Source organism: Varanus komodoensis, unplaced genomic scaffold, assembly GCF_004798865.1.
Source record: "Varanus komodoensis strain SLA01 unplaced genomic scaffold, ASM479886v1 scaffold32, whole genome shotgun sequence".
Lineage (NCBI taxonomy): Eukaryota > Metazoa > Chordata > Lepidosauria > Squamata > Varanidae > Varanus > Varanus komodoensis.
Genome location: NW_025335798.1, coordinates 19170945 through 19191392, shown reverse-complemented (window position 1 = coordinate 19191392; position 20448 = coordinate 19170945). Strand labels below are relative to the sequence as shown.

Below are 20448 nucleotides of genomic sequence, written 5' to 3'. Positions count from 1 at the left end.
TCTACTTTCTCAGTAGTTCTGTTGGGCAATAATCTGTCAGCGCTTTCCACCTGTTTGCAGTTAGAAAGAATGATTTTCCTGAACTTGGTTTTCTTGATTAACTCGTATTTTTGAATCAATAGCATGCAAAATTGCTATATGATTTAGCCTCTATTCCTCCATGAAAAGCTAAGCAGTAATACTTAGATGTAAGCCAACTTATTTACACTTGAAGTAGTTACAGTGAAGCAAGCTTAATTCTACATATTTTATCTAAACGGGGTTATAGATACACCTTGGTAGAAAATTCTGCAGCTCTAGTCTTACAGTACGAGGACAGGCCATATCCTCAGCTTATAGGCTGGGAGCAGAAGAGAGTAAGAAAGCTGGCCTGTCAGTCTTCCTGAAGCCACACCTTCCCTCAGGAGCCAAGGGTGGTACTAATTAGCTACCAAGGGCAGCGGCATCTCAGCATGCCTATGGGCCCAGAATTGCAGGTGCCAGGCATGTGCCCAGTGAAGAGCTTCTCCATTCCCTCCTAACACCCCCACACACACACACATACACACACTATGTAACAGCCTCAAAAGCCAGTGGAAACAAAGTAAATATGACTGTACAATCCACTTACAGAACTAAAACAACATCAGCATGTTCAAAAAATGAAGTCTCTTAGCTACAAACATCAAGTAGAGCATTTTAAAGTCTGTTTCAAAACCATATTGATAGAGACACACATACATACTAAAGGAGAGATTTCCACAGATGTGTAATTGCCAGTTTAAACAGCCAGTCGGTAATTCCTCCAGGTCTGATAGATCTTGATAGCAGTTATGTAAGCAATATTTTCTAAACTGACCTTAAAGCCTGGGAAGTGTTGGATTGGTGAAGGTTGACCATTCAAATAACCTGCTACCAAACCATTTATGAACATAAATGTCACAATCAGCACTTGGAAATAAATAAACCAGCCAAAACAACTGGTACAATAAAGCCTTTATCTTCCCAAAATACATGTGCCCCACAAGCATCTGAGCAGCATTCTTTATCAGTTTACATTTCTAAACGAAAAAGGGACAAAAGAGAGTCTTTTTCTTTATGACATGTTTTCTCAGATATTGAACAAGTACCATAGGTTGTACAACCTACATGAGACCATGAAAAAGCAGTAAATTGTCCTTGAATCAGATGGAAAACACTGATAGCTAGGCCTCTGCTAGTTCATGAGCTGAAAATTTGGAAGCAATTTCTCCAATTGAATGAAAACACTCTATAACTACCCTTTAACTTTTGCAGGGGTGGCCAGAATATCTTGCTTGCTTATTTATTTATAATATTTCTAGGATACCTTGCAGGGCAAGACATCCCCCAGTGGACTACAATACAATTCATAGAAAAAAATATAATAAAAATGTACACAGTGGAAATATGATGAAAACAACATAGCTCAGAATAAGTCAGAATAAGACAACCTGATAATATATAATCAGAGTAAGGTCAGAGTAAACAAATAACTCTTCAGGGCATTCCTGAAAGCCTGAAATGATGGGACCTAGTAGACCTACAATGGCAATATATTCTAGAAGTATGGGGCCACTACAGAAAAGTCCTTTTCTCATGTATTCACCCACCAAATTGCCCTCAAAGGTAGGCAAGTGAGAAGGCCCTCTGTGCTGATCTTAGAATGTGGGAGCCGTATATGTGGAAATTCTTCAGAAAAAATGGGCCCAAACCATTTAGGGCGTTAAAGTGGTCTTGGAAACACACCAGTAACTAGTACAGCTGACATAATATAGGAATATGATCTGATCGCCTCACCCACGCCAACACTGGGACAGCTGGATTCTGGATTTTTTTAGCCTTTGTAAAAGGTATTTGACTTCTACTTATACGAGCAGTGATGACAATAACACAGCTTAGTTCCCATTTCCTTCATCCCTGACTAACCCTGTTGCAATGGGCTTTTTTTCAGATGAAAATATTTGATGGCCACTTTTATTCTGCAAAATGCTGCAGAACAGTAATGCTTCTGGGTCATTTGGGAGTAAAAGACATGGCAGCTGATCCAATAGAAGCAGGGGTATGGACTAGCCACTTTGAAAATGTTGATGATGGGTATCAGGAAAAGCTTCCATAATATAGTTCACCTGAAAATTACATGGGTCCCCACAAGAAGCCAAAGAGAAAGGAGCTCTTCCTTAGAAAAAGTGCAATTATTTTCTAAAGCATCATCATTATCATTTTACATTAATCAGCTCATATCATTTTGTCCTAAGCCATTTCATTCTAAATAAATCAAACTATTTCAGAGGTAAAAAAGTAAAAAGAAAAGACTAGGTACTAGTTAACTAATATAATTGAAAATAGGAAATTATACCATCCTATGTATGTCTGTTTAGAAGTAAATTGCACAAAGTTCAATGGAGTTTAGTGCCTGGTAAGTGGATATGAGAATGCTGCCTTAAATTATTTAATCATTAGATGATCCAAATATAAATGAATCATAAATATAGATAAACATAATTATAAATAACACATAAATGTTTCACATTGCAGAATGATTAGGCATCTGGAAATACATTTTTGTAATGCTTTTAGTGCTGTTTTATGTATTAAACAGAGATTCAAACTGTTTCATGATGAAACTTTTTAAAAGATGACAGCATGAATGTGACCCAGTATAATGGATAATTGATAAATTATCTGACCCATCTGCATTTATTATTTTTCTATGTATCTGTATTTCTTTGTGCTCCCTGAATAATATCAAGTTGTTTTGAGATTTGTAAGCTTAGGTCAGTCAAACCTTGGCCAGGAACCAAAGAGGCCTATGTGTGGAAAACAGGTCTGCCTGTACATAGAAAATCGCAGCTAATTTTCCTTCATAGCCACAGTCATGTGTGCTTCACCAAACACCATCCAGGAGAGTCCCTTAACTTTCTTGACATTTCAGTGCCAAGAGGCTTCCTTCAGTCACATATAGAATATTGTGCATTACCCTTTGAAGCCATGTCTTTTTTATTTATATGAAGTGCTGACAGCTAATAGATTATTATCATCTATTTTTACTACTTTGCCTTTGTAATCTGCTTTTCTAGGAATTATTTAAACAGTCACAATCTGATCAATACAAAACAAAGGTAGTCATGTTGACCATTAGAAAATTAGATTAGTTGAGCAGAGAGACCATCTAGGACCCAGAATGGAGAATCCAGTCATAAGTCTTCAGGCAGCTGTCGGAATGTTTCACGCTACCAAAAGCAAACTTTTTTGCAACTGTATAAAATGCTCAAATGAAGGACTTCCTGTCAAGGCATCTCCTTGAGGAGGTGGATGGTGTAGAACCCAACTTTTCTCCTCTTATGTGGATTCTACAAGTACTTTTGAAGATCCAGCATTTTCAAAAGATAATTCTAGTGGACATGCATTGGTGAATGTGTCTGCTTGAAAGATTTCTATGTCACAAGGACCTTCTAGCTTAGGGCCCAGTACATCACCCTTGTCCTGATCCCCTGCCCTGCACTACCTGGGGCATAACCTGGGAATTTAGGTTGGTTCCCTCAAGTTCCTCAGTATTATTATGTTAAAATGTCAGACTGCAGCCTTGAATACGATATTCAGGTGCAGGAGGAAAGGTCCTTTACTGCTCAACCTCATGTTTGACAATGGATAATCCCCCACTATCCATAGGTTTCCCCCTGGAACTCTGTGTTTAAGACTCTTGGACTCTTCCCATTTGTTGTTTCAAGAGTATTACATTCAAAAATGGTTTTGTCTTGCTGACTATCACTTTGGCCAGATGAGTTTCAGAGCTAGGCATTGTTATCTGATCTACAACTCTGTGTGGTCCGTCGGGAAGAGGTCATTCTTAAAATGACCTCTTGTGCCTAAAGTTAATTCTATTTTCCACCGACAACAGAAAATAATCTTACCTTCCTTTTGATCCAAGCTGGAATGGCCACAGGAAAAAAAACGGTACAAAATTGTTGTTAGGCGGGTACTCCATTTAATAATATGAAGAATTATTCATTTAAAATCCTTGTTTTCTAGGAAGTAAATATTGCTAAGTTGCTAAGTTTGCTTAAGTGAGAAAAAAAACTGACTTTCACTGGCTTTTGATATTATTGGCCATGGTGTCTTTTTAGGTCATTTAGGTGGTATGCTGTTGTAGTTCCCATCCTTCCTGGATGAATGGTCTTATAAGCTTGTGCTTGGTGACCTCTTTCCCCCCAGGTTCATTGATGTGTAGAGTGCCATATGTTCCAATTTATGCTTTTCAACATCTACAGTGAAACCAGTGAAGTACTCATTCACAGTTTGGAGATGAAGTGTCTTCAGTAGGCAAAAGATACATAGGTGTACCTCTCATTTCTTCTTAACAGTCCTAAGAGGGCTGTCAAATTAGTGCCTGGAAATAGTTTTGGGATGAAGGACTGCAAACAAAGTTGCAAGAAAATTAATTACTTGGGAAGTATTAGGAAAGGAAACTGATTAGCACTGTAATCATTTGACTCATACAGCTTATGGGCATCCTATGCCTCATAGGAGGAGCCATGAAGGCAGTTCTTGCTCCACCCATCCTTTCATCCTGCTTTTTCTGCTAAATAGTGTTTTTTTCACCCATCTAGCTGGATCGAGTCTCAGAGGTAGAGGAAAGGAGCCCGTAACATGTAGCAGAGCTTGTATCCTGGCTTCTTCTTCCTGCCCTGTTTTGAGTGCCCGTTTTGCCACTTTCTGAAATTGCTTTTCCAAGCTCAGAGGGCAGATGGTGTGGTTTTTTTCTGTGTTGGCTGTCAGGGAAAGTAAGTGGGGAGCTTTGATTTCCAGGTTCGTGGTTGGAGCCTGTCTCCAGTGTTGGAACTGGTAACCCATATAATCCTACAGCCCATCAGATGCTAAATGCTGAATGATTGTTTCTTAATCTCAGTAGGTGATTATATCTGGTCCTAGATTGGGTTGCAGTTTCCTACAGTGATCAAGTTCACAGTTTAGTTGTGCTTGTGGATGTAGCAGTAATTGGAGGAGCTCATGTGATATTGGTGGCCAGGAATACTTATCACCACCCTAGGGCACTATGCTAGTGGTGAGCTGTCTGGAAAGCAAGAATCTTGCCTCAGTTCATGTTTGCATGACATTCAGGGTAGACAACAGTATTGCACTGTAGATGGAGCTGTCTTTGAAGACATTTCAGAAACTTCAAACGGTGCATGATTTGGTCCAATACCGTCAAAGTATTGCAGAGGGGCAGATGCTGTTCCTTAAACTTTCAAGTCTTACGTGGGTTGTGTCCAAGTTACTTGAAGTATTGTCTTCTACCAGATTAGCCTGACCACACTCTGAGGTCATCAGCAGAGTCCCTTCTCACTTTGCTGCCAAGGGCAATTAGAGTTGTCAGTGTGAGAGAGACCCTCCTCTCTACCTCTGAATCACTTTCCACTGGGGCCTACTCTTCAGGAAAGCTCTGAAGATACACCTGTTTTCATTGCCCCTCTGATAGCATCTTAGGCCGCTATATTTTTAATGGCAATACCTGTTTTTATTGAAGCTTTAAATTGGTAATAACTGTTTTTATGAAACCTTTATTGAATATGGGTTTACTGAATTTTTATTCTATCTGTTTTCTATGTATTTTATGTTGAATGCAGCCTTGGGAAGGTTCCAGCTTTAAAGATATTCTAGAAATGATTAAAAAAAGAAATGGCCTCTTTAAAACTACTCTTGAAATATGTTTATAGTTTTTTACATTCTTTACCATTTCTTTAGAAATGTCCACCAATGGATTCTTTGAGAAACACTGTTTTGTCTATTGACCTATAATAATTTCATTTAAAAACAGACTTTTAAAATGCATGTCTCACCTAACAGCACTGAATTTGGAGAAGCTCAACCTTTTCCAAACATACATCTTTCATGAAGTATGAAATATATCCATAACTTGTGATGCTTCAACATGAATTCTGCAGAACCCATTGCCACACCAATGTTCCCAAGAATAGTTTACCTAATTTCTGTAACCAATATCCAACTCACATTGGATCCAAAAGTTTATCCTGTCTGAGAGTGAATTCCATCTCCACACAACTGCACTTATGGACCCTTTGGAGCAATTTTGGGGAAACTGTAAGGGAGAGGACAGAATAACAAATACCCATTACATCAGCAGACAGTGAATGGAATTGAGAGTTTCTTTCATTGGAGGAAAGGAACCATTTAATCAACTCTGCCTGACTGAAAACAATTTACTGCATTTTAATACACTGCTTTGTATTGCTTCTTTTGTTTTGTTTTAATGTAAAATGACATAAAGTTACCAAGTATTACACTGGGCAGAATCCAGACTGCCCATGAGCAGAATTCAATGCACAAAACACTGCCATTGTACGAAGAAGGAAGTGGCTTTCATCTGTTACCATTTCCCATGCAGCGCCTGTGGTACCCAAAAGGTGGTTTTGGAGGCCGAGGGAATGTGAGATATCATTTGGAGGTTCAGAGGGAAAAGATGAATCCAGAAATAACACCTGGTCCTTTTCTCTTGGAGAGAGGCTGCTGGATATAATCCCTTTAATTAAACTGAAGGACTCTTCTCTTGGGCTTCAACCCAAGGGTTTATCTGCTTACCTCACACAGGGATACAGTACCAACAAAAAAGACTGTCCTATATAAATGTAGTATAGAAAGAATAATACAAGGCTTTAAAACACTTTCAATGATTAAAGAGTTTTTTAAAATAAACTTTTTAAATTATTCAAGTTTGAATTGATAAAAGAGTATACATAATTTCAAATCTGGAGAGAACTCTATTTTCCATGTAGTAGAAAAATGATGTCAGTGAATGGTTATGAAAGCTAAGGTATGACCTTATTAATTGTGAACCTTCTCAAATGCAAGTATTCTTCACAAAACTTCATTATTTCTACTTGTAGTTGGCTGATTTAAAGGCAGACCTATTTTTTGTGGGCCTGAGAAATAAAATATTAGTGCCTTCTTTCCTCTTCCTCTTACATTCCCACACACATGAAACACAAGAACATTTGTTTAATTGTAACTTTTGTTAACCATCCAGAGAGCTCAGCTATTGGGCAGTATAAACATGAGGTGATAGATAGATAGGAAGACAGGAACAACACTCTCTGCCCAATTTTTAGAACTCCAGTCGTAACTATCGGAAACTATGTAGCCACTAGTAATTTGTAAATCACTTGTTGTCCAAAACAATTTATTTGCATATTTCACTTTTTGTTAGATGAATACACTTACAAGTATACTTTGAGAACTATATCTGACATTACAGTAGCAGAAAAATCAGAAAAGTTGATTAGAAGTTGTTCAACCACTAGCAGAACACTGAGCTTAACTACCTGAAACAATGATGAGTTGTGCAATGATTTCTGGAATAGCTTGTGCAGCGCCTTGCGAGATTCCTTATACAGCAGCTTTCTTGAACCAGAATCAAAGTATTTGTGCAAGGATGAAAACAGGGTTTCCACATGCAAGACAAGCTTTTTGCTTGCAGAATGACTTCTCTGGATACAACCCTGTGCTTCTATGAAAAGTTTAGAAAAATCAATATGCAAAGTCAGAGCAGATTCAGAGTTAAACTCTCTGATAGTAACAATAATTTGGTTTCTTAAAAGCTATAAACTTATTTTTTCTATACGGGACTGAAACACACTAGACATTTTGTTATTTTTTTAGTTCCTTGTTTGTAAACTGTCCTGAGATGTCAGTGGTTGGATGGGATACAAAAGTTTTAAATAAATTAAAAAATAAATAAATGGATGGAAAAGCAAAATTTTCCAAGTGAATAATGAACCTGAGAGCAAGATTCAGCACTGCAAATATGGAGGGTTGGTCACAGCATGATGGATGATAGCAAGCTCCTTCACCATTACTTTAAATTAAATGATTTATTACAACCTCCTTTTAGCTTACAACATTAATGGCAACTTGGTATGCAAGCAAACAAGAATGAGAACAGAGCTGTTTTTTAAATGCTTTGCTATCCTGAAATGATCAAATACATAGTTCAGTGCATGTTAAAAATAGGTGTGTTGATGTGAGTATAACATTTAATGATACAGTATGACAACTTCTGCTTTGGCTTTAATGAAGCTTTATTCCCTGAAGAAATGTATCTGTTTCATTGACATTTGTAAATTGAATTGCTTTGGAGCAAAATCACTAAGCATTTTCCACACTCTGTTTTCTTTTACAACCTAAAGCAAGCAGCAAAATTAACAGGTTAATGATAATAAATGCCACAGATGCCTATGCCATCAAACATAGTACCTTTGTGGGGTACTACAGGGCAATACCTTATTATCTTAATATATTAAATAAAAAAAATTATCTAGCCCTTTCCTTTCCCATGTAAAGTGCATCTGATAGTAGCTGTCAAAATACCTGAATTTCAACATTAATGATGCATGGAAAGGGTCAACATTTGTTGCAGATTTGCCTTTTTGTGCTAGTTAAAGACATCCATGCCTTCCTCAAGTGCACAGCAAACTAGAAATGCCCAGCGCGGCACCCATAGCTGCCGGGGTGCCCCAGAGGCATGCCATGGCAACCACTCCATCTCCAGTATGTTGGGCAAGGAGGTGATTCACATGAGATTTGGTTGTCACAAGATATTGTGAGATGCTGCAGAGGCCATCAGGATAGTTCCTTGGGGCCCTGAGACCTAGAAGAAGTGTACGTGAAAATGCAGAGAGAGAGAGCATAAGAAAGCAGAAAAGACAAGGAGCCTGAGAGTGAGACAACCCAAGAATGAGCAGCCAAAGGGCAAAATCATACAAGAGATTAAACAGCTCAAGAACAGGAAAGAGAAAAGCAGCTTGATAATTGCACACAGGCACAGAGACTATTTGCATCTGTGTACATTCATGAACACAAAGAACATGGGGATGCTCCTAATATTGGCCATGTCCTTCCAGAAATCATGCTACTCAGGATGGTTTTTCAAAATTTCTAATGTGCTCTTGGGACCCCCATTATCTCAGGATCCTAGATGTTGGCAAGCAGCTCAAATGTGGCATTCAGCCTTACTTTCCAGTTTTTCCTGTCTTCTGTTCAGCTGACACTCTATACTCTGTGCCTTTGAAGGACGTACCATCCCCAGTGCATGGTATATGTGGGGGAATTCTCCCCTGCCCAAAGATTTTTTGAATTTGTATAAACCTCACCTTTCTAGCCCCATTTCATCTTCATTTCTGTAAGCACTCATCATCAATTTTATCCTAGATGAAAGATGGGTCAACATACAGTAGAATGCCCCTTCTGAGAAAGCATGGTGAAACAGGAAGCTGTTGTATTAATTAGATTATTTTCACTAGAACAGATTTTCTTGTGTCATGGCGGAGTCTCTTTTATACTATAAGATTTTTCATGAAAAGTAATAAAGTTACATAACCACTTTAAACAATGTAACAATTTTAGAAAATTGAAGTGCTTCTTGAATATTAAATCTAGTAGGACTTATTCTGTGAATAACTAGAGAGCAATCTTATCAATGCTCCAGGGGCCATAAGATTTGGTGTCCCATCCTGAGCCTGTAGACACTGTTTTGACCTGAGGAGGGAGACCCTGAGTGCTAGCACCCCTCTGCCATCCCCTCCCACCCACTGTAGGCATAACTAAACTGGCTTCTTCCCAATGTTGCAAATGTGACTTCAGAGGAAGAGAAAAGGGGCCATTCTGGTGGGCCAGCAGGGGAACAGAGAGGCCAGGATACAGGAAATCCTATGGTCTCCCCAGCATTGGCTCCACTTCCACCAGAACATCTTCTCCAGATAGACTCAAAGGTCCATGGAGGAAGTGTGGTATTAAAAGTAGGATAAACAAATGAAAAGCACCCCATCGTTCCTCCTACCTTAGCAGCACCCCAGTTCAGCCCTGGGTACTCAGAACCGCTGCTTTTATTTCTGAGACATATATTTGAAGCTAAAAAGAAAGTTGTAGACAGAGGAATAGAAAGGAAAAGGCAGTGTGGCACAGTGTTTAGAGTTCTGACCTGGGAATCTGGAAGTTCCAGGTTCTAGTCTCTGCTCAGCCATGGAGTTCACTTAGTGACTTTGGGCCAGGCACAGACTCTCAGGGTTGTTGTTGTGAGGATAAAATGTAAGCTGCCTTGGGTTTTTTGCAAGAGGAAGAAAGGTAGGATATAAATGTAATAATAAGAACAGGATGGTAGAAAGGGTAGAATTTGTGATTTGCCTGCACAACTATTTATATATGTTTATGTTCTTCCAGTCCATTATGAGTATAGTGAGCCATCTTGTATTAGTCCAGCTATTTGTCTAGTTATCCTGTATCTTTTATGGTAGGTAACAGCAGCTATCAGGCAGAGATCTTGCCAAGGCACAGTTATCTGATGCTTTGGTAATGGCAAAGATTGAAATGGGGACTTTCTGCATGCAAGACCTGCAGGAGTTCCTGCCCTATGGCCCTGCCCCCCACTCCAGTTCAAGGGACTCTAGGTTATTCATCCTATGAGTCATAATAAGTATATGCATCCATATAAATGGAACAATAGTTTTGCAGAAAGTTCCTATGTCCTTGTTTTGGGGAACAGTGATGATACATGCTTGTCTATTAGTGCATGCTGCCTTAAAAAAGATATTAAGAGTTTTTTTTAATAATCTTGTCAATGAATTAGGACCTGTTGATCAAAGGTTTTTAATTAATGATGTTGATGCATCAGCTAAAACAATGCAGCTTCATATAACGAGGAATTCACTTCCAAGTAGTATGTCCTAAAATAAATAATTTCATTTAATGTGATGTTTCAGTTCTGTGTTTGTTTGCAAAATCACAGTGATTGTATAGGAACAGAAATCTTTGCTCGTGCAACCGAACTGTACAGCAAGGATTGAAAAACCGATGCTGGTTAATAAAAAACTGCATTTAAGTAAAAGCAATAGTATAACTATCCTTAATGCTTCCTGGTTTGAAAGTGTTGAACGGTGGTAGACTGTAGTATTAAGAACATTTATAGGTAGATGTTGCATTTTTGAAGTCATATGATACATAATGTTAGCCACACAAACTGGTATTGTTGTATTACAACACAATTCTATCAATTGCATTGATACATGTTGCTGTAAATGCAAAATAAATAATATTTAGAATGTTAGTATCATTACACTGTAACAGAGATGAATTGTATATATTCTGGAACATGGCTTCTTACCATATATGTGGGTTGTGTGTCTGACTTGTTCAATAAGTTTGGATGATTCATGGGCATGAGCTAAATTTGTTCTCTTAATTGGATTATTTTAGATGCTCTACCAACTGGTCAGGCACACAGTGTGAAAGGCCAGCACCCAAAAGCAGCAAATCTGATAATATGAGTACAAGTAAGTTATTTTTAATAACAATTGTAATAGCATTTAACTTAGTGTTTGGTGCTCCAGTTATACTTTGATAATATTTGGACAAAGAGATAGGGAACCATGTAGTTGTTATTAGAGATGGCTGCAAAGCAACAGGTGCAAAGCAGTTGCAGCCTCTTTTATGGTAGCAAAAGATGTTTAGCTGGTTGAGTGTCGAAGGGCTAAAAGAGCAAAAGTGCCAATGAGAAATGAAAGTAGAAAGCTAGGGTAGATTATGTTTATAGAAAGCTTTACAGATAAGGAAACACGTATAATGGGTGGTAGCCAGACTAAATTTATTACACTTGATTTCCACTACTTAACTTTTGCCTTACTTGTCCCCTTACTTTCAGTGGGGCAGACATTCAGCCAGTTAAATGCATCTGTGAATACTGTCCTCACCTCTGGGATGGCCACATAGGTACTGCTTTATTAGAGAAAGGAGTATTTCTCTTAATGGATTGGGCATTGACCCAGCACCAGTTACTGTAAACAAAGCAATACAAATGCATATACAGTTAGAGATATATATGTAGAAGCCACCTTCTAACTGAATCAGGACATTTGACATATTACCAGTGCTACCAGGGGCTAGAGGAATTGCCATGGGAAGGAAAGTCAGGAAAGTCCCAATCAGTCAGCCCAGTTACACAGGGCTAAATCTGATCCAATCCAGTGCTTCTGAAAAATAAAACTCAGGGGACAATTTTTTACACACTTATCTGGTATAAAAGTGTCCTGCCCTAGGAGGAGGTTGTACCTGATGGCCTTCTGGTCCCTTCCAACTCCAGTATTCTGTGATTCTCTGATCTGTGAGGAAGCTTGCTTGCTTGCTTTCTTAATAAACAAACAAACAAACACTGAATCAGAGCTAGAGGGGGCCATTTAGGTTATGGAGTCCAACCCTCTGCTCAGTGCAGGAACCTAGTTTAAAGAACCTTTGCCCTACTCTACTCAGTTTTTTTGTTCCTGAAGTTTCCCCTAATGTTATCCTCCTGGTGTTTTTCATTAGCTGCCTCCCTGTAACAACCTCCCCCCCCCCCCCACCCCACCACACACCACTGTCTTGCTTGTATTCTGCCAGTTTGGATGATCCAGAGCATCATTCTTCTGTGTGACTACCCTTTAGGTACTTGAAAAGTGCTATTGTGGTCCTCCTCAATCTTCTTTTCTCAAGGCTAAACATATCCCGTTCCTGTAATCTTTTCTAGTTTTCTGATCATTTTCATTGCTCTTCTCTGAATTAATCCAATTTGTCTTAATCCTTCTCAATTTGTGCTGCCCAGAACTATTTGAGGTAAGGACTGACCAGTACAGAGTAGAACTATTATTTCCTTTGATATTGGAGCCATGCTTCTATTGATGCAACCTAAAATGCCTTTTGTCTCTTTTGTAGCCTCAACACACTACTGATTCATATTCAGCTTATAATCAAATTCCAGTCCAACTTTCTTTGCACACATACTATTGCTAAACCAGGTTGCCCCCCAACTTATATTTGGGTATTCATTTGTATTTTCTTACATTAACATCTTAGCCTTTATCTCAGTTAAATCTCATATTGTTTTTCCTCCCAGATTTTAACTTATCCAGGTCATTTTGAATTGTTTCTCTCTTCCAAGGAATTTGCCTGCTATCTCACCCAAAATGTTGTATCATCTATAGATTGGATAAGCATTTCCTGACCCATCTGTTCCACAAAAATAGTAAAGAGTACAGGGCCCAGGACCGAACCCGATGTGACACATCTCCATATCTCCTTTCTGGGGAATGGATGACAGGCATTCTTAGTAGGGCTCTCCAACCACCTACAGATATACACAGCAGTAGTACCATGCAGCCTGCATTTAACTAGCTTGCCAATCAGAATATCATGGGGAACTTTGTCCTGACTTGCTGAAGTGCAGATTGATTATGTCCACAGCATGTTCACAATCTAGCAAGGCAATTAACTGGTTGAAAGATGAAAGATTAGTGTGGCAGGACTTGTTCCTGATCGGTCCATGCTGGGTTCCAGTGATCACTGCATTAGCATTAAGATGCCTTCTACAGCACTTTAAAATATGCTCTAGAATCTTTCCAGGCATTCATATCAGACCAACTTGTTTATAAATTCCTGGAACTTCTTTTTTGCCCTTTTTGAAGAATAGGACATTTCCAGATCTCCAGTACTATTTCCCAGGACTTCTCAAAGATAATAGTGCTTCTGAGAGTCCATCCAGTAGCTCCTTCAAACACCCCTGAATGCAATTCATCTGGGGATTTGAACTCATTTAAGGTCTCTAGCCATCCCTCTGTCACCCTCAATCTGCACTCTGACCCCTTCAGTTTGTTTATCATGTATACCAGGTGGGGGAAAACAGAGCCAAAGTAGAAAATGAGCAGTTCTACCTTTTCTTTGTCAGCTGTCCATATTTTGCCATTTTTGCTGAGCAGCTGGTCTATTATTGCTTTGTCTTGCTTTTACTGTGAATATATTCAAAGAAGCTCTTGTTATTTTTCTTAGCATCTCTTGCCAACCTCAGCTCATTCTGAGGTTTAGCTTTTCTGACAACATATCTGCAACTGCAGACTATCTACCTGTACATTTCCTTAATGACTTGCCCTGCCTTCAAGTTTCATGTCTGTGTCCCTTGGATTTTCAGAACATCACTAAACTTTTTGTGTGGGCTTTGGGGGTTGTTCCTCAGTGAGGTAGTTTTGGATTTAGTACATCCTGTTTAAAATCTCCATTCTCTCTAGAATGCCTCTTCCTATTAAGATTTGCTTCACAGAATCCTAATTACTATGAATCTGAATTTACTAAAATCAGCTGTCCTGAAGTCCAAGGTCTATGCTTGACTGTACTGAGTTTTAGGTTGCCTTGAAATCAAGAATTCATGCGTGGCATTATTCCCTTCCTACATCCTCGTATATTTACATCATTAACTAACTATTCTGCTGGTCAGTTTCAAGTCACCATGTTCTTCGCACACTCTCTGAAATAAGCTGTTACAAGTTCCTGAACAGATTATATTGGCAGAGTTTGTCTCCAAACAGATATCAGGGTAATTAAAGTCTCATATTACTGCTATTTAATGTTTCCTTGAAGTAGTTGCAATTTGCTTTTGGAAAACATCATTTGGCCCTTCTTCATGGTTTGGTGGCTGGTAGTAGATTCTAACCACACTATTATTTTATTTATTCTTGCCTCCATTTGTTTTAACCTGTATCCCTTTCATAGTGAAGGATTGCACTGCTGATGTACTTAGGAGCAAATATTAAATGCAATGAACAGCACATGGAATGATGAATTCAGCCAATATTACCTCCACTGGCTTGTTACATTTGATATTCCTTACAAGAAAACTTGCATGTTAGTCGGTTGTAATGGTAAGTTTCCTCACCAGCTGATTGCTTTGCAGTAACCAAATCCGCTTCTGTTATTTGTTGCAGGGAGCATTGCAATCATTGTTCCTCTGGTCCTCCTGGTGACTCTGATTACTACTTTGGTAATAGGCTTGCTCCTTTGTAAAAGAAAGAGAAGGTAAGGAATTTCTTCTTGGCTGGCCTAAAATTATGTTCAAGAAAGCATACTATGCACAAAATTGCCAATGTGTTGACAGTGGTAAGCATGCTGGACTGAGGCTTGGGAGATCTGAGTTTTAGTCCTCACTTGGCCATGAAACGCACAGGATGACTTTGAGCCAATCACTGATTCTCAACCCAACTTCTCTCACAAGGTGGTTGTGAATATAAAATGCAGAGCAGGCTAAGGAAAGCCATCTTGGATTCCTTACAAGAAGAAAAAGGCTGGATAAAAAATGTGGTGATGATGATGATGAGCCATGAAGCTGCTCCAGTGCAAATACCTGCATGCAACACTGGAGATGGGGCAGGGGGAGACTAGATCTAACTATGACTATGACTCCATTTAGAATGCAAAATAAATATGCAACTAATCTGACATAATTTCAGGCCAAACTACACATGATGTTAAGCACTTCATTTGGAAGCATATTAGGGCTGCTCTCTCTCTCTCTCTCTCTTTCTCTCTGGTCTGTCTACCCATCTGTCTGTTTTTCTTTCATTTAGTAGTGTGCCTGGCTCCCATATTTATTAGAAAAAGGAGCATGCAGCAAACAGAGTTTTAATCATCGCTTACCTGTCCACAATCCCAATGAAAATCACCTCCTGACAATCCTGGTGTTAAAACACACACACACACACACACCAATGGGAGGTGGGTGTGTTTTTCCCTAAGGCTAAGAAACAGCAGTGGGATGGAAGTGTCCCCCAGGTATGTGGCTAAGGAGGAAAGGGCCCTTACTTATTTAAATAAGAAAAGATATTCTGCCTTGTGTTATGACTTTCATATCATGTGTAGTTTTCCAATTGATCTTTCCTTTGGCACATGTTTCCCTGCCAAAGAAATTCTATTTACAGTAAGTTACCTGATTCAAAGTTCAGCAGCATCAAACAGTCCTGTTGGCTCTCTGAATCCAGCCGTAGTGAGGATTCAGGTAAACCCACACTTCTACTTAGAGAAATAAGGGGGGGAGTAAGGTATCAAAATCCACTCACCATATATGAGCTATATATAGGTGTTCCTTACCTGAAGAGGCAAAATATATGAAGAGAGGCTATACACTAATCCAGCCCTCTTTCTCTCACATTTTTGACACCACCTATATGCAGGATGTTCTGAAAAGAAGATTCTCTATCTGTGGAGTTTATCCACATTATTTTAAACATAGATTTTCTAGTGTTCTGGGTTGCCTCCAGTGCCCATGGCAGTATAACTCTGAATCCCAGTCTCTAGTGAAAATGAGTATGTGGATGCTATTGCTCTTGTATCTTGCTTATGGGATTCCCATAGGCATCTAGTTGGCCACTGGACTTGGTTGGCCTGTGCAGACTTGACATACATTTCTTTTGTTCTGGGCTTGATGGGCTTTTGTTCTGATCTAACATAGCTTTTCATATGTTCATCACACCTGGATCTCTGACTTAATGTTAACTTAGCTGCACCCAAACATTTCAAAAACATTTGTTTATTATTGATATGCAGTCTTTCCACCAACAATGGTTAACCATAAAATAAATTCTTAACTAAAAAATGACATAAAAACAAATACATTTGAATACAATTAAAACACAGAAATGAATGAAATAAACTCCACCTAATCAGTTAATCCTCCTTCCCACTTTATCAGCAGCCCAAATTAAATGCCTGTCTACTGCTGGAAAGGCAAGAGAGAGAGAACCAGCCTCTTCCTCCTGCAAGGAATGTCAGATACAGTCAACAACAAACCCCACATCTGCCAGTTTTGTATTTTCTGGTTGTTCAGGGCCAACCAGCTCCAGATGTTGCTGGATGAGATATTATTTGGATCAATCTGAGTTGGGGCTGAGACTGGGGTTTTAGCATAGAAATCATGTCAGTCACTCTACCAGCTGATCTGTGCTGAGAGATCAAACTATACCCTGCAGAATACCATGCTGGAGACTGAACAGTATGTTGGGTGAGAGAAATGGCATGTATGCTCATGATGTTTTCGTTGATCTCTCATTGGCTTTCAGTAGCATTATCCATTGCATCCTTCTGGGCCATCCATCCGAGCTGGGATTCATGGTAGCACTTGGGATATAATAGTCTCTCCCATCCTTGTGTGCCTCCCCCACTGTTCCAAAGAAGCTCGGCAGGAAATGGGGAGATGGACAAAGATAACCTCCTTCCTATTTCTACCAGTAGAAACTTTCCACTGGATTGGAAACCTTCCATCCACAGAAGGAAGATGCTGAATTCAACTTCCTGTGTGTGTGTGTGTGTGTGTGTGTGTGTGTGTGTGTGTGTGAGAGAGAGAGAGAGAGAGAGAGAGAGAGAGAGAGAGAGAGAGATTTGGTGCATTTTAAAAATTCTGAATAAAGACATAAACATATATGAATGACAAATTAATAATTTTATTCTCACAAATCACATTAGGAATCTATGACTGACGAAAACACAGTGCAAATTGTAAAACCATTATCTGTCATTTATACTGGGATATATAATTATTCTACAGTTACATAAATTAATTGCTAGTTGTTTATCTCCTTTCTGAAAGGACTGATTTTATAACTTTATGATTTGAGTTTCCAAAGCCACATTGTTGCTTTTATTAAAGTTATTCAAAAGTATGTGATTATTCATAGATTTTCAAAGTATTATATACTGCTCAAACAGGCATGGGAGTAAGCAGTTTACTGGATTGGTTCTAGGCACAAATCACACTGAATGGATATTTTTGACATTTGTTCAGCCACATCTTACAGCTACAGTGTATGTTATACAGTTACATAGACAACAGTTCATAGGCCCCTGCCTCCAAGAATGTAGTACATACAATGGAAGAAGAGGAGAAAAAGGTACTGTAGCGGTAGATGAATGTAAGCAAATGCAGGTATATTTAGATAAAGTCTGACTGAAATTGGGAGTAAAGATTTAGGTGATAAATGAAATGCTAAATAAAAGCATTGAAAATATTGGTTTTGAGGTAGGATTTGACAGACTTGTTGTCAAAAGGAGAGAAAAGGTGAAGGGTGACCTAGCAGCAGTAAGTGACAATGGGCTTGCCATGTAAGGGAGTATAAGATTTGGCTCAGTTGAAGGTCATAGAACTGAAGGAGCATGTAAGAGTTCGTAGGTATCAAAAAAATGCAAAACTATATATAAAGCTTTATATATAGCTTTAAAGGTAAGGATCTGGAATTTGTACTGGATATACAGAATAAGAAATCTGTGAAAGAAACTGAAGATAAGAATCATGTGGTCCGAATAACCAATTAAACATTTATATGATATAGCAGGAATGTGAGAGGATTGAGGTATGACAGGGCAAAGCCAGAGAGAAGGTTGCATTGATCAAGATGGAAAATTATCTGCCCGGGGTAGAGTTTCATCTGTGGGAACCAAGAATTATGGGGAGATTTTTGCTTTGCTGTACAGACTTTGCTTTGCTGTACAGACTTTGCTGTACAACATGACTTCGTAACATAGGGCACAAAAGAGAAATGCAGGTAAAAAGAATATCATGTTGCTTGTCTAGTCCACAAACAGAATGACGGTAATGTCAAAAGATATGAATAGAGCAGAAAGAAGCTTGAAAGGAAAGAAACATAGTTCTTTCATAGACATGTTGTGTTTGATATGACAATTAGACATTCGAGTGGATTGGCCGGACTAACAGATTCAGAAGTGAAAAGGTTTAAGGGCAGAGAATGCTAGGTGTCATCAGGGTGGAGGCAGCATGGAGAGCCATAGAGTTTGTTTACTAATATGATGTGCCTAAAAAGAGAGAATAACAGAGAACTGAGAAGAGTACCCTAAGGAATGATCACAGAATAGGGGGATGCAGTGGAAGAGTTCCCATCCTTGCATCAGAGATGTTGACAAGCTGACAATACAAAATCAATGTATACATGAATAAATATGCAATCTGCTTTTTTAATTCTAAGTGGGATTTTCATGTCATTAAAATTATTCAAACATGCAACTGGGCAAGACCTTTTTTTTCCAAAATGGAAGTTTCTAGAATCATAGAGAATGCCTTCCATAAAACAGGATTTTAAGACAATATTGCCTATATGGAAAATGTATTGACATTTTTCCTGGATGTGTTGTAGGACAAAAACAATCCGACGACAACCAATAATAAATGGAGGAATCAATGTAGAAATTGGAAACCCATCTTACAATATGTATGAGGTGGGCCATAATCACAGTGAAAGAGGTCTTTCAGATTTTACATTAAATCCAGAAAAGGTAATGTTCGCTTTCTCACTCAAATATTATGTGTTATTCAATAATGAACTAGTATCATGGGGTGGGATTCAAATTGCATTTGCACAAACAGGGGTCCTTCTAGCCATGAAAGAGGCTCAAATCCAGTTGATGCTCCTGCAGTGGAAATGGGATGCAATTTTAACACGATCCTTTTCCAGATACATCCCACTGCAGTCCTTTGGATGCAGTCCTCCTGCCATTCATTTGAGGAACAGAGGGGGAATGGGTGAAAATGACTCATACACACTTCCAGATGCAGAAGATTTTGTTGGATCAGAGCAGCTTTTGGATGAAAGAACTCCATTGTAGCCAAAATGCTATATCTGTAGTGCCTGAACTAGGATGGTTCATTCACAAATTAACACTCAGGTGATGAGCTTGCATGTGTACACCAACTCTGTGCTACAAGTTCTAAAAATGCAATTAATCTACTTAAAACATATAGCAATTGTAATTCCCCCCTAACAACAGTAAAATTGTTACCTGTTTAAATATGCTTCTGTATTGCTACAAAGTATTTGAAATAAGCACTAATCATACTCTTTTACCTAATTAATTTTTAAGAAGAAATATTTTCAATGGGAACTTTCTCCTTTCAACTGCTCCAGGTCTTGTTTCTTTCAAAAGAGTGTATGCCTATAAATTACTCTTAAGACTTTCCAATTTCATGTTTTACTTGATGACCATGGTATCTTTCCCAAAGTGTTTGTTCTTCAATGCTATTATTGATATGATAGAAAAATACCAAGCAGTTTCTAGGGTACCTCTAGGAAGTCCACCAGCAAAACAAACATTCTGGCACCTTCAATGTCATTTTTCCCCATTGTCTAGTGTCTATAAGCATGCTTCCTGTGAATGTGGAGTTCCATTTAGTTAATACTGGCAACAGGAATTACCTATTCATTCTTTTAAGTCTTCTTTAAAAAATCTGAGCTATTCACTATCATTGCATCTTTGGTACTGAATGGCTTAATTTTGAAAAGAACCTACTGCAGAAATATGATGGGTAACCAGTCTTACCACATGATGAAAAAGGCGACATATCCCTCTTCCAACATGCCATTCGTACTTTTGTCATTATCCAGAGTAGTATTTTCTAGACAGAGAAAGCCTATGGAAAGTGAAACAACCATTTAATTCCTTAATGTGACATTTTTTCAGCCTTATACAAGCATTCTCCGGTTACAGGCAGGTACACCCACATCATTGTCCTCTTCCTCTTCTTTAGTTGTACACTTGTTCCTGGCAAACGAATTCCTTGTCTGTTACTAGCAGACAATTCTTCCA

At 38.7% G+C, this 20448-nt stretch overlaps 1 protein-coding gene across 1 annotated transcript in view; it reads left to right on the top strand.

Annotated features, from left to right (window-relative positions):
- The window catches only part of LRP1B (LDL receptor related protein 1B), a 730365-nt gene that overhangs the window by 707022 nt on the left and 2895 nt on the right, over nucleotides 1-20448 (top strand). The window contains exons 88-90 of the mRNA XM_044438491.1: nucleotides 11263-11339; nucleotides 14790-14880; nucleotides 19002-19140. Of these exons, the coding sequence (XP_044294426.1) occupies nucleotides 11263-11339; nucleotides 14790-14880; nucleotides 19002-19140 (307 nt within the window). The remainder of the gene's footprint in view (nucleotides 1-11262; nucleotides 11340-14789; nucleotides 14881-19001; nucleotides 19141-20448) is intronic.